The sequence below is a fragment of the Adiantum capillus-veneris genome, chromosome 28 (assembly GCF_014529385.1).
Source record: "Adiantum capillus-veneris isolate H3 chromosome 28, ASM1452938v2, whole genome shotgun sequence".
Taxonomy (NCBI): domain Eukaryota; kingdom Viridiplantae; phylum Streptophyta; class Polypodiopsida; order Polypodiales; family Pteridaceae; genus Adiantum; species Adiantum capillus-veneris.
Window position 1 is genome coordinate 59,880,277 of NC_140958.1, and position 23,863 is coordinate 59,904,139.

At 44.5% G+C, this 23,863-nt stretch overlaps 1 protein-coding gene across 4 annotated transcripts in view; it reads left to right on the forward strand.

The window, feature by feature from the left end:
• LOC147420521 (autophagy-related protein 2-like) overlaps positions 1-23,191 on the forward strand; it is a 43,275-nt gene extending 20,084 nt beyond the window's left edge. For 3 of the 4 annotated variants that reach the window (XM_086503856.1, XM_086503857.1, XM_086503858.1), the window contains exons 2-15: positions 14,831-15,047; positions 15,536-16,572; positions 17,195-17,313; positions 17,407-17,475; positions 17,581-17,639; positions 17,757-20,912; positions 20,989-21,101; positions 21,178-21,373; positions 21,452-21,565; positions 21,644-21,751; positions 21,843-21,978; positions 22,058-22,251; positions 22,323-22,516; positions 22,593-23,191. In XM_086503856.1, the coding sequence (XP_086359982.1) occupies positions 14,841-15,047; positions 15,536-16,572; positions 17,195-17,313; positions 17,407-17,475; positions 17,581-17,639; positions 17,757-20,912; positions 20,989-21,101; positions 21,178-21,373; positions 21,452-21,565; positions 21,644-21,751; positions 21,843-21,978; positions 22,058-22,251; positions 22,323-22,516; positions 22,593-22,653 (5,763 nt within the window). In that variant the 5' untranslated portion in view covers positions 14,831-14,840 and the 3' untranslated portion in view covers positions 22,654-23,191. The remainder of the gene's footprint in view (positions 1-14,830; positions 15,048-15,535; positions 16,573-17,194; positions 17,314-17,406; positions 17,476-17,580; positions 17,640-17,756; positions 20,913-20,988; positions 21,102-21,177; positions 21,374-21,451; positions 21,566-21,643; positions 21,752-21,842; positions 21,979-22,057; positions 22,252-22,322; positions 22,517-22,592) is intronic. The other variant, XM_086503859.1, reaches the window with a different exon arrangement.
• The last annotated feature ends 672 nt before the right edge of the window (positions 23,192-23,863 follow it).

Consider the following 23,863-nt stretch of genomic DNA (forward strand, 5'->3'; position numbering starts at 1 on the left):
GAGGCATCGGAAACTTGTTCTTGATGGTCATCTTGTTCAAAGCCGTGCAATCAACACACAAACGAGATGAACGATCCTTCTTGCGGACAAGCAAAATAGGAGCAGGAAAAGGACTTACACTAGGGCGTATGAATCCTCTTGCCACCAACTTCGTGAGTTGCCGCTCTAACTCTTCTTCTTGAGTCTTGTTCGAACAGTAGGGAGCCTTACTGATTGGCTGTGCCCCATTTGTGAGTTCTATGCGATGGTCCTCCGTCCGCTCGGAGGGAGATGGGGTGGAAGATCATCCTGCAAAAAGAGGTGCTCATACTTGGTAAACAAACCTGATTACCTTTCTAGAGCCTTGAGGTTCTGAGTGATTGGAGAGGCATAAATGAATGCTGCTTGTGCTCCTCTTTATAATTCACGCTTCGCCTGCACATGAGAAAAAAGAGGTAAAGAATGAAGACCCTCCTCACCCATGAATGATCATGGGAGAGTCACTTTTGGCATTTAGAGTGAGTGTCAAGGTGGTACCATACGTAATGTACGGTATGGATAAATTTTTTATGTACGTAAAAATACGTACCTTTGTAAAAAACAAGTAAATTTAACAATATTTCCATTCCTCATTAGAGATTTAGAAAATGTATATCATGCAAACTACTTGGGGGCACATCAATGATTACTACACACAATTAACATTACCAACTGGAGATTCACTAACCAAGTACCAAGTAACGATCATGTATAACATACATTAAACATGTGTATCTCCTCCAAAAGAACAATGAAAAAACTTCAAGCATTGAACAATGAAAGTACCTGTTGACAATTGAACAATGAAAGCGTACATACTACGTAATATAGAGTTAGAAGTGTAAACATAACATTGGTTCAAGTAGCCCATAACTGCTAATAAGGAGCGACCCACATTAGTGACAAATGTCAAGCCAAAATGGCTCCTAATAGAGCATACATAAAGAAAAACACCTTGCTGAAATCTGTGAAAATGTGTGGACTAGTCACTAGTGTCTAGTGCCTAGTTGAACTCATCATCAGAAGAGGAAGATAATGACGCTGAAAAGAGCATGTCTCTATTTGCCATGACATTGCCCTCGTCATCAAACTCTGGCTCTATCGCCGAAGCACATGTAGCCTCGACTGCACCATCTGAATCACTATCGTCCTCTCCCTCCTCTATGTGAATGAGACGAACTGCCTCATTCGCACGTTGCCGAGGAGTACGAATGGGTAGCTTCCCTTTGCGAATGCTCTTTCGTCACGCACTCTCTCCACCTGCAGCTTGTAGGCGTAATGGAATGCTATAAGCTCGTGCACGAGACCTTGTCACACGCCGATCCACATCCTCCAGCTCTCTGTGAAGCATACGTACCATCTCCTCCTACTCATCCCTGATATGTTGGTCCACCTTCTCCACATCAGAATCATCTACCAACTTTATACGTGAGGGATCAGCCTGTTGTACATCATGTTAACAATGGTATAAATTAGAATTTAAGAATCATGTATAATATTTTTAAATATAGACTATGAAGTGTGAAAGATGTAAATAGCTACTTCTCCATACCTGCTTGGGTGTCCCCAAAGCATGGTAAGCGCGCACGAGCCTCATGTTGGCCGTGCAATACACTAACTTCTCCAATTGAGATGTGCTAAGACGATTTCGGATCTTTGTATGGATCAAAGAGTAAGCACTCCAGTTGCGCTCACAAGCACCTGCTGATCAATCCTACATTTGCGAGTGTTCGATGTCGTTGGTTTAATAATTACCATATATATATATATATATATATCTACTAATAGCTAACGAAGCTTCTCTCTCTCTCTCTCTCTCTCTCTCTCTATATATATATATATATATATATATATATATATATATATATATATATATATATATATATATATATATATAGAGAGAGAGAGAGAGAGAGAGAGAGAGAGAGAGAGAGAGAGAGAGAGAGAGAGAGAGAGAGAGAAGCTTCGTTAGCTATTAGTAGATACCTGCGAGAGCACGTAGAGCCAAAGTAGTCAAGCGTGGAAGACCTTGGCGACCATAACTTTGCCACCAAGTGAGCAAAAGTGGTTGCCTCTGAACGCAATGCCACCGTACGCGAAAATGATGGCCCCAAGTTATTCATGTACTTGCACATCTCTGCATCTATTTCGAGTTGTTCCTGCTCATCGAACAAACGATTGATGTACTCATCCTTAAGATCACTCTCCTGAAACAACCTTGGGGTCTTGTAGAAAGCATGGAGTAAAGCAGCCATCCCATGAATAGGACGGCTTATGAAATTCCACCTATCTCTACAAGAGCCAAGATATCATCTCGGCTGCAAAAAATCAGCAATGCCAAAGGTTAGACTCCATGGCACATGCCACATGGTAGGCCATAGCATGTGCCATGTACCACACATCAATGATACCAGTAGGAAAATATTTAACAGCATAAAGATCAAAGCTGTAAGAAGTTTAACATCTGATACTCACCGTTGTTGGGTCAAGCCTTCACATGCCGTGATATGGCTCTTCATTTGCATGAAGAGATGGTAAACAAGGCCCAATGTGGAGCCCTCCATGTTAGTGACTCGTAGCAACACATACATTGGCTGCAATGCCACTATCAGAGTCTGTACCTCTGTCCAAAAAGAGTCATCCAAGACACACCTCTAAATGGCTTTGGTGTCCTCACTCTGTGCATGAGCCATGTCTCTCCACTTTGGGTCCACAACTGTTTGCAACAGTGGATCCCTCACCTTGCAGAGTCTCTGCAACACCAAATACATATATGCAAACGTGGTCTTGGAAGGCCGCACCATATCAAGGGCACTGTGGCTATGAAAGATGGCTAAAGCCTGATGCTTCTTTCAGAAGAATGTGGTCATCCTATTAGCCTCTGAAATTGTGGGCTGCACCCAAGGCAGTTTGCCTATGTCCTCCATCAGCAAATCTAAGCAACGGGCTGCACATGGAGTCCAAAAAATGTGAGGAAATGCTGCTTTTACCATTTGTCCCATAGCTTTGCAGTTGGCTGCATTATCTATGACAACTTGAACCACATTCTCTTTACCAACGTCATTGATGGACCTACGAATATGCTCAAAGATGAACTCGCCTGTGATCTTCTCTTCGGCCTTCCCTGCATCCACAGGACGCAAGAAATATGTACCAAGGCAAGACGAGACAAGTATGTTAATGATGTGTCGCCTGCGTATGTCACTCCATCCATCAGAGATGATGGTGCATCCAAACTGCTGCCATCCGGCCTTCACAGAGACCATAGTTTTTTTCAGATGCGTCTAATTGGGCAACCATACTTCCAGGCGCGTCCGCGTGAGATTGAGGATTTCGGACGTGGGCAAGGCCAATTTGACGATGTGGCATTTTTTCCCCCCCAAAGGTCACATTTGCCTGTAAACGCCTCTGCGCAAGTCTTCTGGAGTCTGCCACGCTACATTTTCTGCACAGCCGTGACCCAATTGAGGCCATTGTGGGCCTGAGCCTGTGAGCCCTACCCACACACTCTCTCCTCCGGTTCTCCATCTTCACCTCCGCTCTCCTTTTACCCGTGGGCTGCTCCTGAGGCCTCCACTTTGTCAAGGTTTGAAGTTTGAACTTTGCATTGTGCAGATGGGCCGAGTGAAGTGTCCCGAATGGCAATATGTAGAACAATTGAAGCCTCAAAAGCAAGGGCAATTTACATGTAAATGCAAGTATTGTGGGCATACTTGGGACGGATGTCCCTCTTGTATTCGTGCACATTTATTGTCCATCTCTGGCCATGTTGTAGGCCCATGTGAGAGTGTGCCAGAGGACGTCAAAGAGGTGGTCACAAGACGTCAAAGAGGTGGTCACAAGATTGCATGTAGATGTAAAGAATGATGGGAAGGACCCAAATGCATATGTAGATGCCTTGGTGGATGATTTGGGAGGTAATGCCTCTCTATCTCAAGGAGGTGCCTCAGGCTCAATGAGTACACATGCATCAGGGAGTGCACATGTAAGTGCCACTGGGACTTCGGCTTCCAAATCAAATGTGGGGTCCTCAAGCAAGAAGAGGAAGGTTGCACAAGGGCCTTTGACAAGTGCATTTAGCTTGCACGCACGCAAGCAAGCAGATCAAGCCTTGCGCAGGTTTTTTTTATGTAGAGGACATTCTTGAATGGAAAGTGCGGATTTCTTTCTTTTTGGAAATGGTGAAGGCAATTGGACAAGTTGGTCCATCTCATGTGCCTCCCACATACAATGCTTTGCGCACCACAGAGTTAAATGATGAGGTCAAATGCATTGGTCATGAGATCATGGGTGTGCGCGAGAAATGGAAGAAACATGGATGCACAATTGTATGTGATGGATGGTCTGACACTAGACGCAAGTCTATCATTAACTTTCTTGCATGCTCTATACATGGTTCTGTGTTTCTGAAATCTGTGCACATCTGGGGAGACAAAGACATCAGAATTTATTTTCAAGCAGCTTAAGGTTGTGATTATTGGGGTAGGACCCTCCAATGTTGTGCAGGTATGCATGGACAATGCAACTAATTGTGTTGGGGCCGAGCAAATGGTGAAAGAGAAATGGAAACACATTTTTTTCACGAGGTGTGCATGCCATTGCTTGGACCTCTTGTTTGAGGATATTGGAAAGCTCCCTTGGATTGCAAAAATTCTTGAAGATGCAACAAAGGTTGTCACATTTGTCACAAGGAAGTCCACTTTCTTGGCATTGTTTCGAATGCTTAGCAAGAAGGAATTGTTGAAGGCATTGGCCACTTGATTTGCCTACTACTTCATCATGTTGGCTAGTCTTGTGGATGAGAGATGTATGCAAGGTGTGCGTAGGCTTATGATTGATACAAATTTTGTGAAAATGAAGGCATCCAGGACTGCAAAGGCCACAGTGGTCTCGGACATTGTGTTTAATGTATCCTTTTGGCAAGAGGCCAAGTTGATTTTGAAGAGTTGTGCTCCCATCACTTCGTTTGGCTGATAGGGAAGGAGCCACCATGGGGCTTGTGTATGAGCTTACGGATCGCATGGTTGAGCAAATTCAAAACATGCAAGGTATTGATGCGGCAAGGATGCAAGAGATCAAGGACCTATGCGTTGATAGATGGAATATGATGCACACACCATTGCATGTTGTGGGATACTTGTTGCATCTTGTATGGCGAGGAAGAGGGCAATTCATTGATCGTGTGGTTCATGACGGGTGGATGACATTTGGACAGGTATACCAAAGGTGATTTGACCATGCAAGGTACCCTCATTGATGAGTTGGACACTTTCCTCATTGAAAGAAAGTCATTTGCTCATCCTATTGCAAAGGATCCAAAGAGAATGCAAGAGGGTGTAAAATGGTGGGAGACTTTTGGGGCTTGCATGCCCACATTGCAGACTCTTACAGGTAAGGTGCTTTCTCAAGGGACATGTGCCTCTCCATGTGAGAGAAATTGGAGCACCTTCTCTCTCATTCACACCAAGAGAAGAAATAGGCTACTTCCTGCAAATACCTAGAAGCTTGTCTACATACACACCAATTTGAAGCTCTTATGCAAGATCAAAGAGCGCGGCTATGAGAGAATGGAGGTGACATTAGAGATGCTTAACAAAGAGAAGGATGAGGAGCGCTTGCTTGAATTGCAGGAGATTCAGGAGGCGATTGCACAGAGCACTCATGATGTTATGGAGTCTCTTCCGATTAGCATGCCGAGTGATATCGGGACTTCATGCTCCGTTGCTGAGGATGAGGCTTGGGATGAGGATGAGGATGAGGATGAGGAGGGTGATAATGAGGATGATGATGAAGAGGTGGCTTACGATGAGAGTTAGAGCTCATTGCATTTTGCTCTAGCCTCGGTCCTGACTCCTCTTAGCTCTACTTATGTTTTGGATTCACTATTTAGCATTGAGCGGCTGGACTTCACCCTCAAGGCTCTATTTATGTTTTGTCATTCGGAGTACTCAGTATACAGTCTTGTTGGTTTTGGAGGCTCCCTATTTTACCATCTCCTGCTTTGCTCTAGCCTCTAGTATGATGTATCTATTGATCAGAGATCTTGATCTGTTTCTCGACTCCCGACTCCTTGATTTAGCATTTTCTATGATGTTTTAATGCATCATGTGGCTTTGGGCCGCTCTCTAGAGTCTAGTGTTTATATATATATATATATATATATATGTATACTAATTTTTTAGTGCCGTATGGTATTCCACGTATGGAATCTTCGGGGGGTTTGAATCGGGCTTATATCGGGCTTACATACCCGCCCGAGTGAGACGCATGGTTGACGTATGAAAAAACTATGACAGGGACCAACGCCTTATCTATCAAGGCCTTTTGCTCGTCCAGTACTGTGGTGCGCATCTTTTTGTAATCGAGCCCACTCCATGAATCAATAGCACTTGCACCTACCTGTGCAATGGCCCTAACCATCCTCTTCCACTGGTCAGTCCTCAAGACATTGAAACTGATGCTGCACTCAATGAGAGTGCGAGCAATCTCCATCTCAGCCACTCTCTGACGCTCTCTCACCCAAGATAGAGAATGCACACGTGAAGGCAAGGTGGTCTGTCTAGGCATATGCACATCACCACCCTCCTCCTCCTCCTCCTCCTCGTCAACCTGCATGACACGAGTCCTCTTCCTGCTAGCAGATTTCTGAGACCCCGAGACCTCCTCTACCTGTGTAAAAGAATCATCAAGCTGTCCAAGAAGAGCATCTTGCAAAGCATCTTTTGTTTGTTGTTTTTTTTTCCCTTTCTCTATCGCCGCAAATACAGGAAATTTCTCAGCAATCAATGCTTCCCGCACAACCACAGGTACCTTATTGCATTTGCCACAATTATTTGTGCAATTGATGCCGGTCAGATGCATCACAACTCGAGTGATTGTACTCGACAATGTGAAACCACAGTATTTGCATGACTACTTGCAACAACCTGTTCCAGTCTGAGGAGTGTTGACAATTTCGATGACATTGGTGTGCTCCTTCCAGAGGGGATTAGTTGGTTTTGGCATGGTGGTTCCTGCTTGAAGGAAAACACACAGAGAGAGAGAGAGAGAGAGAGAGAGAGAGAGAGAGAGAGAGAGAGAGAGAGAGAGAGAGAGAGAGGATGATCAATTACCTTTATGTGAACCTGCACATACACTGCATAGTAAGTCACACACTCTGTTGCATTGTGCTACAGAAAATCCTTCAAAACAGCCACGCGTAGAATAGGTGCCCCCAATTTAACGTATGTACAGAAAAACTACGTTGCCTTAAGTACAAAAATGAAATCGCTATGCTCCTGCTTGCATCCGGACGCCCAATTGACCCAAATTTTTTTAATAAAAAAAACTACCGTACAATACGATCAGTTCGCGTACTGTACAATCAATACGGCTGTACTGTACGGTAAGTATCGGTACGTACGGATTGGTACAACCTTGGTGAGCGTATTATTTGCCCAATCAATGAGAGGGATATGTTCACAAAACCATTGAATGCCCAAAATCATATCACATCCTGAGAGAGGAGACACAACAAATTTTGTACGGAAGGAAGCTTGCTGAACAATGAATAACACATCACTACAAGAGAGTCAGTTTTCACGTCATGCATATTGCCGGAATCAAACAATATGACAAGACGCTGACTCTTCACATCACCATAACATTTAAAGAGAGACTCATCAATGTGTGTGTCAGAGACGAGAATCAGTGTGGTTCACTAAAGTGCTTGTGGTAGCTATGGGTGCTTTGGGTTCTCTAGGTGGTGCTGTCTTAGGACATGCCTTTTTCATACGACCCTTAACGTGATTGAAAACATCGACCTTCCTTCGCATAAATGATTTGTTCTTCTGGTGTTATATATCCTCCTAGAATTCCTTGTGCAACTTTTTCATCTGGGGTTAGCTTAGGTTTAGCAAGTGTTTTTGCTTTACACTTAGATTCATTTTGAGAGTTCTTTTCCGAAGGATTAGAGGAAGATGGGCTAGAAGAATTGCCATTCTTACCATTCTTACTGTTCTTACCATTCTGTGGGTTCTGAGGATTCTGAGAGTACTATGAGAAGACTTGTTCTCCTTAGGCTTTCCTTTGTTGTGCTTCATCTCCTGTGCGAGAGCAATCACTACCACCTTGTTAAGATCTATTGGGTCGAGGACTTCGACATCGAACTTGATATATTCGTCCAACCTGAAAAGGAATGCCTCTTTGCGCTCTTCATGCGATTTGCGTAATTGGGTGCCGAGCTGTAAAACATGGTTAGAAAAAGACATAAATGGAGTACCATTTTGATCCTGGTTACGCCAATCTTCTTTTAACCAGGCTAGGTACTGAGGTGGCATGAACTGTGCCTTGAGCTTGTCTTGGAAGTCGGCCCAATTGAAGAAAGGGGCACGCCTTCCTCAGCTTCCTCTAGGTGCGCGGCCAACTGTGCCTCTTGCCACGCGTGATACCAATTAATGGCATCACCGGCAAGATAATGACTGTCGTAAAAACTTTGCTATTCTCTGTTTTCTTAGTTGTCGCAAAGTAAGCATTAAATTGATGCAACCAAGAATGAATAACATTAGCTTCCATCTTACCGTCATACTTACTGAACGTCAACTTCTCAGTGACTGGGTTGTTGGAATTTGCATCTCTATCTGTGCTATCTGATGAAGTGCCAAAGTCCTTGATTGGCTCGGATTTCGATGTGAGTACTTGTAGGACCAACTCTTGCATGCGTTGGTCTCTCTACGCCTCACGCTCTTAACTCCATAGCCGCTCGCCTTTCTTCAGCCGCCAAGCGCACGCTTGCTCACGCTCACGCTCCATAGCTGCCCGTCTTTCTTCTAAAGTAGCACGTTGCACCTCCTGTTGTAGCATCATCTCTATCATCGACTTGACCAAAGCTTCCATAGGATTTGGTGCAATCCTTGGTGTAGATGGGGATGGAGGATCGGGGAACAATCCTCCTGGCGTAGAAACTTCTTCTTCTCCAACTCCACTTTCATGACCTTCATGCAAGGTATCCATTCTGCTTCGGGTGATGACCATACACTGAGATCTTGGGTACTTGGGTTCTTGAGGTACTTGGTTTCTTGGAAGACTTGAGTTCTTAGCTTGCAATCGGTGGTTGAGAAGGCTTTTCTCTTGCCTGAGCTTGACTCTTCCCTACGGGCACACCCCTTGGCGGCCTTGCGCTCACACCAACGTTGCTTTTTCCCATCTCACGTCGATTGGCCGGCCGATAAGTGCATAGTCTGCTCTCAATGAGTGAGCCCAAAAGCTCACGTTAGAGACTCCCAAAAGAAACTAGCGTAATTTAATCCGTACAACCTGCCACGTGGCACCTGTTACGCAAATCGCAGAAATTCTGTATGGCCTTGCTATGTCAACCACAAGGGGGGGTAGTGTGACGAGCTTGCCCCTGTCGACGGCGACATACTTGTGCACACAGTCCTGCAAGAAGGTGGTTGTGCGAGCTTTGGCAACTACAGGTAGAGGAGCTTCCACTCCGGTTGCTCGTGGGAGTGGAAGAGCTGGCACAGACACCCAGGACCTATGTGCGGCGAGGCTCGGGTAGCGGATCTACTATGGCGGACACCACTTTGGAGAATGTGTCCATTTCTAGGCCTGCGGATCCTAGAGAGCCAGAGTTTGATGATGAGGGCAACATCCTTAGTGAGGGAGGTTATGGTCTTGCATCTATTGCATCTGATTCAGGTAGTGATGAGGATGATGCAACTACCGCAAGCTCAAGCTCTAGCTCAACCTCGGACCACAACTCCGGTGATGAGAGCGATATGAGCACTTAGAACTCTCTCTTTATGCTTTAAATTTTGCACCCATGGGCCATGAGACTATGAGAGTTGTCACTACTTTTTGTCACTTGTATCTCTAGAGCCTCGCCTCTCTACTTATGTAATGAAATCAAATGCATATCATGATCTTCTTTTTTCGAATATTGCCGTTTCCAATGTCCATGGCCAAATCTTTAATGTTCTAACTTGTAAGACATCTTGTTACTTACAACTAAAGGAGATGTCTGGAATTCTGGAAAGGACTCTTCGTCGGCCCACTCTGATGCGTGGGTCATGCGATACTTGAACTTCATAAAGGTCTGCAACGCTTGCTTCTTTGGGCCGCGCTGAAAGCAACACAAAGTCATATGTGGCTCCTTCAATGCTTCAACTTCGTCTATAGTCATGCGTCTATCTTCTTCAAGAATCTTCGAGGATGAAAATTCCTGAAACCACTTCCAACAAAAAAACATGAAGATACCCATTCCATGTAAAGTGACTGGAAAAAATCTAGTCTTCCTAAAAGAGTGTGCATGCAATGTAGATGAACATAGAGACAGAGTGCCAAACCGTTTATCAAACACACGCAAACAATGGATTCGAAACTTCTCTTTCTGATCTAAATCTATCAATTGTGGCAAATCACAATGGAAATGCCGATGCTTGATGCTTAATCCTTCTTGTGCTCTTTCGGATACTGGGTCATACCAAGGAAGAGACATGGAATGTGAATTCCTTGAATGCAAACATTTCATCTTTTCATGAGTAGTCTGCATACATCCGTGCTCATTCATGAGTGAATCGTGTTCATCATACAATACGTGTTGACTAATCATTCGAACACAGAATACTTCCTGTGGGGGCTCTTTGGAGCTCGACTCGAGAGCCAAGATCGGTTCGTCGTGATTGTTAGCTTCACTAGAAAAAGCATCAACTAAACCATCATCCTTGTGAACAATCACATCTTTATTCTGTAATTCATCATGCTTGTGAATAATCACATCATTATCATGCAAGTCATCATGCTCGTGAATAATCACATCTTGATCATGCAAATCATGTGTGTCGTGCTTTGAAGAAGAAAAGACTGAGAGAGTCTCCTACTCCTGATTCTTTTCAATCTGCGCGTGCATATTAGAAAATAGTAGGATCAACTGTTGCATGCGTTGGTCTCTCTGCGCTCTAACTCCAAGGCTACCCTTCTGTCTTCGACCGCCAAGCGCGCTTGCTCACGCTCGTGCTCCAAGGCTAACGGTCTCTCTTCGCGCTCATGATCCAATTCGGATTTTCTTTCTTTGCGTTCGCGATCCAATTCTACTTTGCTTTCTTCGGCCGCCAAGCGTGCTTGCTCGCGCTCACGCTCACGCTCTAAGGCTGCCATTCTTTCTTCGTGTTCAGGATCCAAGATTGCCTTTCGTTCTTCGCGCTCGTGCTCCAAGGCGGCGCGTTGCGCTTCTCGTTGTATCATCTTGTCCATCATCATCGTGACCAAAGCCTCGATAGGATTTGGTACAATCCTTGGCATAGAGGGGGAAGGGGGAGGGTCGGAAAAACCTCATGGTGGGGAAAATTCTTCTTCGCCACTTCCATGCTCACCACCTCCATGCGAAGTATCCACTCCGCTTCGGGTGATGACCATACACTGAAGTCTTGGGTTCTTAAGTTCACGAGGAACTTGGGTTCTTGTGGTTCTTGGTTCTTGAGGATCTTGAATCTTGAGATTCTTGAGGTTCTTGTTTCGCTTGCAATCTGTGTTAGAGAAGGATCTTCTCTTACCCGAGCTCTTCTCGTTCCCGCGGCGCACCCCTTTGCGGCCTTGCGCTCGCACCAAGGTTGCTTTTTCCCACCTCACGTCGATTGGCCGGCCGCTAGGTGCACGATGCGCTCTCGATGAGTGAAAAGAGGCACAAGGGGAGGCTGGACAAGCCCTTCTTTCTTGGGTTTCCTGTCACTCTTCAAAAACACGATTAGGAATCGACACGCCCAAGTGGACTTGGGTTATGTGCGACCGCAACAAGCAAAAGAAAATTCTGTGGTTCTTTCCTTGAGTGATACAGAACACTGCCAAAGCTCTGATACCAATGTAGACTGCAACGGAAGTGAATGTTGAACTTTGCTCAAGATGAGTGCTCCGAACTCTGCTCAAGGGTTCCTTTTACTTACGGAAGGGGTTCCTTTAGTGAGAGAGTGCAAATGATCACAAACAAAGTGAAAAGACATTTTGAATGAAGGTGCTGAGGCTGAGAGATAGAGAGAGAAGAATACAACACCAGAATGTTGTCAAACCCTCCTCCGAAGGCCCCACTCTCTATGGCGAGAGCGGTCTACTATTGATTGCACAAATCTCTACAATGCAATGGACTTGCCGACGTTGTCGACGACGATGAGGACGACGACGAGACGGGCTGAAATCTGAAAACGCTAAGGGCTGAAATCTGCAAATCTTGTATCTGCTGAATTTTGACTCTATGTCGGTGACGACGGCGATGACGACGATGCGACGACGACGGCTGAAAATGTAGATGCTGAAATCTGCGAATATCGGGCTAAATCTGCAAATTTTGGCTGATCTAACCGTGCGGTGAGGATCTGCTGCGGGAAGGTGAGATCTGCGAGGTTTGGGGGCTATTCTGCGGTGTCTATATGCTGAAAACTGAAAACGCTGAAACGAAGGCTAAATTTATCGCCAAGGAACTGCAAAACGCTAGGTGATCTGCAACTCCAAAAACGCTAGGGCTGATTTTGATTTGCTGCAAAAAACTGTGAATCTGCTATCGTCAGGTTGGTCTGCAACTGCTGAAAACGCTAGGCTTCTTCTGTTGTTGATGAAAAACGCTGGCTGGTCTTTGGTTTGTTGACTGGAAAATGCTAGGTTGCCTGGCGGGGAGTCTTGCTGAGAAGGTGCTCTGTTGGACACTTGGTCCCTACTGCCTCTTCTGCTAGAAAACACTAGTGCTGGCTTTTCTTATATACATGCTTGGTCAAATTGCCCTACCTAGTTTCCCAACAAAGTCACTTATTAATAATAAGTGAAAAATGGCTAAAATAGGGAAAATAGGTCTGTGCACTGTAAAAATGCTCCTGATGGGTTCTGATGATAATCTGATGATCATGCTGTGTGCAACCAAAGGATATGCATCTACTCTAAGTGTCTGAACATGCACGGTCTGCGAACAGACTCACAAAAGTGCCAGAACACTTTGTAAGCTAGACTAACTGAACCGAACCCTTGACATGAAGTAGCTTGTCCACGTACACATAGGGTTAGATGTGACACTCCCCGTCTCGTGTGTCGTGCATCTCTTTTAGTTTAGTGTTATTTGATGTGCTTAAAGTTGTTCAGTATGCTCTTTTCCGTTGCCACGTGGTGCCCTCTCGTTATGCCCGACTTGGATCTGTGAACTGACGACGAGGCTATGGCTGAAATCTGAAAACGTTGGCTGAATTGATGGCTGAAATCTGCAATGGATGATCTGATGCAAAAACGCTACATGGTTGTATATTGAAGGGCTGAAAAATACTAACGCTGGGCTGATCTGGTATTGCGGGCTGAGTCGGATACTGTAGGCTGATACTAGGCAAAAACGCCATGGGTGCTGGATTTGTTGGTGAAAAATGCTAACTTGTTGAGGTACTACAGGTACTAGTGCTTGTACCGAGGGTAGTGACTCATGCTTGAGAATTGAACTTAAGGGTCAATTATATTATATATGGAATTAAACCTGGGTCTTGTAATGCCAATAAAAACCCTACGATTTTAACTGGTTGGCTAAAATGTCATTTATTAGTAAGTTAATGAACTCACTCATAAGAAGTGCTTCACAAGCAGGTAGATATCGAGACTGGGTACTAATGCAATTGTATGGGAACATTCCCCAATGTCTACACCTAGCAGACACTGGCTCTGCTCATATACAATCAGAGGGTGTGCAACTACGCTAAAGTGCTTGGACATGCCCGTCTTGCGTATAGGCTCACAAGGGTACCAGAACACTTCCTAGGCTGTCCTAAATCCAAGTTACAGCTTGTCCTTATGCACATAGGGTTAGATATGCACGTGACATTTAAGTCTTGGTAAACGGTTGTCCCTCGCGCATAGCCAATGGCACCAATGAAGCCTTCGTAGCCTCGTTGCCAAGTATGCCAAGAACTATGCCTTGATCGCCGCCTTGGAGGGAGCCGAGGAGGGGGGGAGGTGGAGGGAGTGGCGGCGTTGGGATGGTGTGCTCTTGCCGCCTGTGCAGAGGTTTTGTTGTAGAGTTCTCTTGTAAATTGTTTTGGGTCTCTACTCCTTTATATAGGCCTCCGAGGTGCAGTATTTTGGGCTCGCATATCGCTAGTTTCAGCTATACATCTCTCACGTCCTTCCTTTTCGCGTAGTCAACTATGTCTATCCTCCGCTCTTAGGTACGAACGAGTTCACATTGGCCTCTCTTTTTGGAGTCCTTTTCTCTCGGTCATCCGAGGACCACAAAATATTCAACACCCACTTTCTTAAAAGTAGGGGCTTTTAAAACCTTCCCTTGCCCCCTAAGATTTAAAGCATAGAATTAACATAGTTTACACATACAATGTCCGATTTTAGAACCGATTGCATATCCTTACTTATCAATACACTTGAGAATGCTCCTAAACTTAAAATAAGAGCCTTGAGTGGAGGCAAAATTCATTGATAAAATCTCAAGTACATTACATTGTTCCTTCCCCATTGTGGATCAACGCCACATCATCAAGGTTGTCACACTAGTCACCCAGTTTGGTTCACTCATTGCATCTTTCACTTGACATCCTTCTGGCTGAGATGATAGGGGCCATTGTCTGCCCAATGCCTTGTCCTATTTTTGCCAGTTGCTGCAAAAGCACACTTTTCACAAGACTGCACTTCAGAAACAAAATCTGTTATTTTTTCTTTTTAAAACCGGTGTTATTCTAGTTGTCATGAGTTTGATAGAGGTGGCATGTGCTGCTATTCTAATGCGCTTTTCTTGAATTGATCTCTGTAGCCGTGCTTGCTGAAAGCAGTCTCATTTATGTACCTTTTCTTGCTGGTGTAGATGCAGGAAGATGGAAAGCATGTTACGGTGGGTGAGCAATGACAAGCTAGATCGAATGACTTTGTGGATGCTTAGACGTCTCTTGAAGTTCTGCTTGAAGAAGTACATTGGGCCTTACATTAGAGGCGAATTGGACCTTGAGCAGCTTGATTTCCAGCTTTGCTCCGCTGCTGGGCTTAATGATGTTGCTCTGAACGTAGATGCTATCAATGCAAAGGTCTCACTCATTACACAAACTCTTAATCTCACTGATCAGCTTTTCTTGGTAGTTGTTTCTTTTAACATGCAGACCATAATGGGGTCCTCATTTTGCACCATAGTTTAGAGCAACTACTTTTTTGGATGAATGAGTATTTTCATGCTTTGGTATGCGAGTATTTCCTTGTGTTTGACCTGGTATGATGCTATTAACTTATGACCTGGTAACTATGTAATGCCCTTCTGGTTTGTATTTCTTTCTGGTTTTTCTAATGACTCTGCTGATGGTTAGTGGCCCTCCTATTGCAGAGCCACCACTTTTTCCGTTAATGTGTGTTTTCTTGTGTTTGATCCATATAATGCCATTACTTTATGCAACAGTTTTTCAATTTGTATTTCCTTCTCGGGTTTTCTGACGACTCTTGTGATGGTCTGCTATTGGCCTAGATTTGCATTTCTGCTAGCCTGTCCCTTCATTCAAGTGGCTGATTGCTTGTATTTATGCAGCTTGATGATTACCCCATTGCATTGAAGGAAGGATCTGTTGGAAAAGTTACTGTAACACTTTTGCCAAAACTGAACATTGAACTCGATGGAGTCGAGTTACGCTTTGTTCCAAAAACTGCTGCTGATGTCGGTCATTCGAAAGCTGCCTTTTGTGAATCCACATTCGAAGCACAGCAGATGGAATCTGAGCCAGAAAATGTGGGCGTCAGTGGTGTGGGAGGATACTCCTACTTGCCTGTTCAGGAAGGAGTTAAGGTGGTTGCAAATTTGTTTGAACGCTTGTTTTTTGGCGTGCGTGTCACTGTGACCCGGGTATTCATTGCAATCGAGGAAATGCCCAATTTGAGGCAGCCTGAACATAGCAGTTCAACTTCTCACTGCATGCTGTTATTTCGAATTGGACATGCCGAATATAGAGCAAGTCGCTCAACAGGCATGGAAGGAGGTAGACAGGGTGAAGAAACTTCTAGTTTTACAAGTGACATCAGCTTTCGACATATGTGTATGGAGCTGATAGAGGTTCAAAGTGATGGCTGTGAGAGCCCCATCTCTGTAGCAGGAGATACTAAGGTCTATGGGCAGCCCATTTCTCTGATGCAAGATGATGCTGGCTTGTCAGGACATGTAAAGCTTGGTATACGTACAAAAGATGGCTCTTTGGATATGCCAAAAATGGATGCTGATATTGATTTAGAACACATAAGACTGCATTTTACTGGCCAGCAAATTCAACAGCTTTTGAGAGTCATTTGTTCATATGGGGATACCAACAAGTGTAATGTGGCAACTGCTCAAGGTGTTGATCAGAATGATCATATTGGCTTGAGCAGCAATGAGCTCAGCTTTTCCAAGAGACCAGCTTACATAATTGACAGCAGAGATGCAACCTCTTCCAAACCAACTATGCTTAATTCTCAAAGTAGAACCTCTAAATCTTCCCTTCTTCCTGGCACGAAATTGATTTCTGATTGGGTGCACTGGAATGGTGGAGAGAAGAATACCGAAGGAGTGATGTCAGAGGAAGAATTCGCAGCCAGGTGACTATATCTTTAGCTCCCATTTGCCTTGCTTGTGTACTCTGTATCGTTGTACCAGTATGTTAGTTCATGTTGAGGATTTTTTCTCACACGGTTTTTTGTGCCTTAGTTTGGAAGCTTAGTTTGTGCCTTAGTTTGGAAGCTTAGAAAATATATATTAATATCGTTGTACCAGTATGTTAGTTCATGTTGAGGATTTTTTCTCACACGGTTTTTTGTGCCTTAGTTTGGAAGCTTAGAAAATATATAATAATATTTAGCTATCAGGAGTGAGTGGCACGCACATGGCAAAATATACTCACACTGAATGTGTGACAAGGCAGAAGACCATCTTCATTCTTTCAGCCATGTCATTGTATTTAAGGATTAAGAACCATTGAGGCTTGGTACCCTTTTTTTTCTCAGACCTTTAGGTTTTGATTTGTGTACGATCTGGGACTTTGATCCAGAATTAGGGCTTTTTATTTTTGACTTTTGTAAAAAACCACTACTGGGCAAGTTTTTTGTTGAGATAGTATATACTTGACTGCTTGAGGCATATTGAATAGTTGCGTGTTGGGTTGGGATAATTGCAGTAGATTTGAAGGCTGCAATGGAAACTCATTGCTTCTTTGTTGGACAGCACTGAGGAATTTTTTGATTGTCTAAGTGGAAGTGGGTTATGGATGTGGACATGTTCAGCTTTAAGTGCCATATCAGCAGCATCCAGCCTTGCATCTGGATCGGTTCTACATTCACAGGGTACATCCACTGTCCTGCTGGTTTTTTGAAACTCTCAGTAAGATTTGGCTCGCTGAATATTATATTGTGGCCATTTTTCTTTTTGGGCAACAGAGTTTGCTAGGCAGGTTGCTTATGTTATAAAGGTGAAAATAGCCGGCGTGTCTGCCATACTGAAGGAAGGTGAGAAACAACACTTGAATGCAGATGTAGCAGCAGTACTGCCTGATCTTTGTAATGAAATAAAGTTTAATTGCAATGCTCTAAATTTTGACACTGTTCTCTCAGGGCGTTCAAGAGATCATCACATGGAGGCTATTATCCAAGATATCGATCTCTCTCTGCAGGTAATATACATAGCTTTCAATCGTTATTATAAATGTGCAGGTGAATAGTTTACTTGGTGGCATCTTTTGACGTCAAGAATTTTGTGTAATGAGGTAATTAAATAATTTGTTTTGAAGGTGTGTCAAAGGCGCCTGAAATGGCAACTACGCTTAAAGTGTATTGAAGGATTCCAAGTACAGAACCAAGAAAAGCAAGACGTTAATCGTTTGCATGAACAGAATGAGAACATCCTTTTAGAGGTAGTCAGTGCATCAGCACAACCTTTACAGGCCTTGGTAGAGCAATCCGTGCCCAAGTTCCCTGTTTCCCTTTGTGAAGGGTCGCAGAGAGGAAGGGCTTGTGCTGCACAAAAGAAGTGCTTTCTACGGCTATCAGAGCAGGGTCATCTTGCAGGTGTGCAGGCGGATGCCAAGCATAACTTTTCACAAAATTCAGGTGGCGAATTGGGCCGTAAAATTCAGGACGTCACCGAAGTCAGTTTTCATTTTCAACCCTTGGTTTTGTGGATAGATGCTTCTATCATTTGCATGCTACATGAATGGACTGAGAGTTTTCAATCCCCTGCAATTAACAGCAAGAAGGCTTTGCCCTCTGCTACGCGCTTGTCTTTGCCCAACACAAGAAGGATAAATATCAACCTCTATTTTTCAAGCATACGGCTTTGGCTTTGTTCACCTTGTTCCTTAGGGTCAAGATTTTCAAAAGATCATTTGCTATGCATTGATGTGTCATGCTCTGCCGAGAAGGTTAGAAGACCCATGGTCAAGCTGAGATTCTTTGATTCAGCAAGTAGTCTGCTTTGTCTTCGATCTGCTACTGTGTTATTGAAAGAAAGCTTTATTTACGTTGTTTCTCCATCGAAAGTTTTCGAGAAAGGAGCAGCTTTAACTTTCACTGCACACAAGGTTCTTAGTATGTCCTTGTGCAGCCCTGAGCTGGCTTCTGTGGAGATTCTTCTTAGAAGTAAGCCTAGTGGAGGGACTTCCCTTGCAGAACGTGTATGGACTGGGGTTACAGAACAACAGAAAGGAGGGACAGGTGGTAGGAAGACTAGTTCTGAGTTTGCAGCTGCAACTGTTACTGAAGCGATGGACGAAAACAACCAAAAAATGCGCGAAGATATTGTACTCTTTTCATCTACTTGTGTTCTCGTGTCTATTCCAGAAGTGAAAGTGGAGCTTCTTGCTTCCCAGTACAGTGTTGTAATTGACATCTTGCAGGCACTTGTTGAAGTGTCCAATTCCATGCAAACAATGAACAGTGGACGCTTGGTGGATGAAAAGGACAGTCAAGTGTCTGTTTCTCTGGATGTTGGAGAGGCAGAAATAATTTTACATTCCAGTCTTGAGATGATAAGCTCCACGTTGCTGGAGAGAAAAACAAATGGTCTTTGGGAAAAGTACATCATCAATGTTGGTAAGCTTCAACTGCTCCATGTTGTGAAACTAGGCACGGTAAAGGATGCAACCTACTTCTGGCTGCGTCATGGAAATGGCTATGCTAAGGGCTTGCTGTCAGATAACGGAAGTGGTGATATACTCCAGTTATTGACCTGCCAAGATAATACTCTTGGTCGGGGTGATGGGGGAGGAGGAAATGCCCTGGCGACAAAATCTGCTGGCATAGAAGTGTCAGTTATCTCATGGCCTGGGGGAATCCATGCAGAAGACATGTTGATTACTGTTGGTTTTGGAGGTTGCACGTTCATGGCACATGGTGGCCGCCTTGACTGGTTACCGGGGTTAATTACTTTTTTCAACCATTGTGCAGACAAAAATACTGTTAATCATGGGATCCTTGAAAAAAGCCACCTCTCAGCAGTTGAGACTAGTGCTGTGAGGCTTGATGCTAGTACTACTAGAGTTGGAGGAGAGGCTTCATCCACCAACAACTATGTATTGTTCTCACTGGATTTGCATGATGCAGCCTTGTGCTATGAGCCTGGTAAAGAAGCTGTGTCTGCAGCAAATCTTAGAGCAAAGAACTCTACAGAAGAATTCTGTCCTGTTGCCTGCTTGATAGCTGCTGCTGCAGTTCGTGTTTCAAGTAATGCAATTTCTAATACTGCTAGCAAAGATTATGAGATTTGGCTCAGAGATGTAGCCCTTCTATTAGCTGATACCACCCTGAGGAGGAATAGTGCCATAGATTACACACCGGAGTCTCTGCATCAGGCTGGCTATATCAAAGTGGCGGGAGAGGCAGTCATGGAAGCTGTTGTTCACATCAATGGCGAAGATGGACTGGACTGGGGGGTTGAGTGTGCAAATAATCAGCTGCGAGTTGATACATGCCATGACACAACAGCAGCATTGGGTCGGCTGATTGCTCAAGTACAACAGTTATTTGTTCCTGAGGTGGAACTTACAGAAAAGAGTACTAAACATAATGTAAGCACTTCCTATGTTGAAGAGAGCTCTGAAGAGCAGTCATGTAATGGCAGCACAGAAAAGTGTTCATCATCTTTTACTGTTGTCAACAGCAAGAATACCACACTTTTTGAAGAGTTTTTAGAGGAAGCTTTCATGTTTGTTAGAGACTGCCCGGCACATTCTTGCTGTAATTGCTTGGATCTGGACTCCAAAATCGCTGAAAAGTTTGAATTGCCATTCGATGATCTGGCACAAGAGAATCGGTGGTCCCAAGATGGCGAGGAAGGAGAAGATCTTCGAACGCCAGTGTCGCAAAGTGAGGAGGCACCATCTTTCATTGAAGACTATTATGTCTCTAAGAAATCCTCTCTTCCATCATCGTTGCAGAGTTCTAGTTGCCATGATAGTGGTGTATCATTACAAAACTCTCGAGCCCCATCTGAAGATTTTGACATGCTAACCACAGCCGATGGTAGCGGAGGTTGGTATGATGGCCATGGTTTCAAGGTTGTGGAAGATCATGTCCCAACGCTAGATAATAAACCTGGATTTAATAAGCAGGGAGGTAATCTGCTGCAATCCTCAAAAAGAAGGCTGGGTCTCTCCCTTAAATATCCACAATCAATTGGCAGAGTGGTTTTCCAGGATTTGAATTTGCGATGGAGACTGTATGGGGGTTCTGACTGGCCGATAAATAAAAGGAAGGACCCTGTATCAGTTTCTTTTACAAGTCAATTTACAAGCGGGAGGCAAACCGGGGTATGTTTGGAAGTGATTTTCCATGGTGTGGACCTCCAGCATGACACATTCCCTGAAACAGGTGTCTATGCATCAAGGTTGGCTTTAAGCATTCGGGATGTTCGCATTTACGACTGCAGTAAGGATGCACCATGGAAAAAGGTAATTTGCTGATCTCTGTGCACTATGCAGTATATTGCCTGTAAAAAATCTAACACTGTCGCTTGTGAGGTTGAAGATTTTAGGCTACCACCGTTCAAAATCTCGGCCACGCGAGTCATCTGCCAAAGCTTTGAATTTAGAGCTTGAGTCTGTAAGGCCTGATCCAATGGTCCCCTTGGAGGAGTATCGGTGAGATTCTTGAATTCACAAATAGCTCGAACAATTTTTTTGGCTTACCCCATGACATCAGTGTCTTTTGCTGCAGGCTGTGTCTGCAGCTATTGCCGCTTCTATTACATCTTGATCAGCGGCATATTGATTTTCTCACAAACTTTTTCCCTGCACCTCCTCCCTCATCGCAGCAGCTACATTTAGGTTATGAAGAAATTTCTTCGTCTCATTCCAGCTTTGAGATGAGGGTAGCAGAGGAACTTGAAGAAGTTTTACTCCCCTTTTTCCAGGTAGTTTCTAGTGGGCCTTTATAAATTGACTTGTGAATTTTGTTACCAGTCAGATTTTTCAGAGAAGCGTTTTTCCAGGTCTGTGAATTGCAGCCCTTCAGTATCAGGGTTGACTACATTCCACGGCGTGTAGACATAAACGCTCTGAGATCTGGGAACTACGCAGAGCTTGCAAATTTGGTTTCATGGAAGGTGCTGTAATCAAGACTTTTAGTGACTAGTGTTGCTCTTCTTAGGTAGAGTTGATCCTGATTAGGATTCTTTGTGCAGGGTATTGAGCTTGAGCTAAAGCATGTAAAAGCCACAGGTGTACATGGATGGGGGGCTCTTTCTGGCATAGTAGTAGGAGAATGGCTGGAAGATATATCGCGCAACCAGGTTTCCATCTGAAATTTGTCTCTGGTGAATCAACCTGGCCTAAGTGCCAAGGAGAGTGTCTGTGAAACTAAGCTTTTCATGGATTTTACAGATTCATAAACTACTCAAAGGATTAGGTCCTATCCGACCTTTGTTTGCTGTTGGATCTGGAGCAGCTAAACTGGTAGTTCTTCCGGCTGAACACTACAAACGTGATCGGCGCTGTCTGCTTAGAGGAGTACGCAAAGGTTTGTATTTTGTCGCTTCACATCAGAGAATTTGAGAGACATGGTATCTGACACAATGTTGATTCTTGTTTATGATCAGGTGCGATAGCTTTTCTGCGAAGCATTTCCCTTGAGGCTGTGGGGCTGGGAGTGCAGTTAGCTGCTGGAGCTCACGAAATACTAATCCAAACAGAGTCAGCCCTAGGGTCCGTCACTCTTTCAAACTCTCTGGAGAAGGTGGAAGTGCGGACAAAAGTCGGCCAACCAGGGGACATGCGTGAGGGTTTGCAACAGGTATTCCATTCTTATGGTGTTCGAATTTTATCTTCTGAAAGTTCGAATAGAGGACTAAAATCAAGCTACAGGCATGTGAAAGTCTTAGCCAAGGCTTGGAAAGGACTGCCTCTTCATTGATCAGCAACCCCTTAAAGGCTTATCACAGGGCAGGTACAAGCACGGCTGTTGCGAGTGCTTTGCGAGCAGCTCCTGCCGCTGCAGTAGCACCAGCTGCTGCTGCTGCGGGTGCCTTACATCGTGCCCTTTTGGGGGTGCGCAATAGGTATTTATTTGAGGAAATTTTATGTGTTTGCACTCAATTTCTCATCAGGATAGTAATGTGCCTTGTGGGGGTGCAGCCTTGATCCTGAGCACCGAAGAGAGTCTGAAGAGAAGCATTCGGGCCCACCGCCGGAGTGAGAGTATTGCCATTTAAGGGATTTATGGGTGGTTAACTCTGGTGCATCATAGGATGCCACCGCAAATCCGAGGACGGCAAGATGCAGCTAGTCCACTCACCATTCTCTCTAGACTGCCATTCAAGGTGGGAGGCACAAGCTCCTGTGGAGAATTGGTCATAATCAAATCTTGTTGATGTGTATAGTGTACAGAAATGCTCGACTCGGCGTGTACTATATATTAGGCTCGAGCAGACACATGGTGGTGTTTAAAGTGGCAGTTCGTTCGATGAAGGGATGTAGATGCCTTCACATTCAGTTATTAAAAGCCAGTTTAAGTCATCTGGCTTCATTCTTTGACTGTACATTTATTACACACATAGCATATTCAACTTGGGTGATAGTAGATCACAGAATCACCCTACAGGATGGCTCAAGCTTTCTGGGAAATTACCCTCATTCCTCAAGGAATGCTTTACATGTACACATAATATGATTACAGGCTGGAATGGAGTCCTTATACTTGCTGTCATGTGTAATCAAATGTAAAATTTGTCTTTTTTGTGAAAGTAAACTCATCTCAAGTAGTGAACAACGGTAAATTTTCTTTGTAAAGCGTACTGACAGAGAGGATAGATGACTCATTAATTGTTTTACAGAGAACTTGCTACTTGAAGAAATCAGTAATTAAGATACAGGTCGCCCCGAGGGGGCTGCTCTTTCAAGCACAGCAGGGTGCTGCGCTGGTCACGAGCTATCCCTTACAGGGGGCCGTGTGTCATACTGTTAGCCACAGAGACAGGCGCCCTGAGGGGCTGTTTTATTGCGCGCACAGCAGGGGGCTGTGCTGCCAACGGCTATTCCACAGAGGGGGTGACGAGCCTCACTGTTACAGCAGGTCTAAGGGGCAGCAAAGGGGCCTGCCTGTCTGTTTTCATTGTCACCCGTGTGAGGTAGGGCTTCCTCGCGAATACAGCAGGGGACAGCTGGTCAGGTAATCACAGAGAGCTCCATGGACGCTCTGGCAGATTGTATACAGTTCTCCGCGAGCTGACCCAGCAGGGGGCCACGTGTTGTGTTTGATGCTCAGGCCGTGAGACTTTCCCTCAGCGGAGGCCTCGTGCCATTTGATACTGTTGACAGGTGCAGTTAACGAGAGTGAACACAACAAGGGGCTGAGCCTCTAGGTCTTTGGTTGAACTCATTGAGTGCCCTTAGTGGACTGTGGCTGT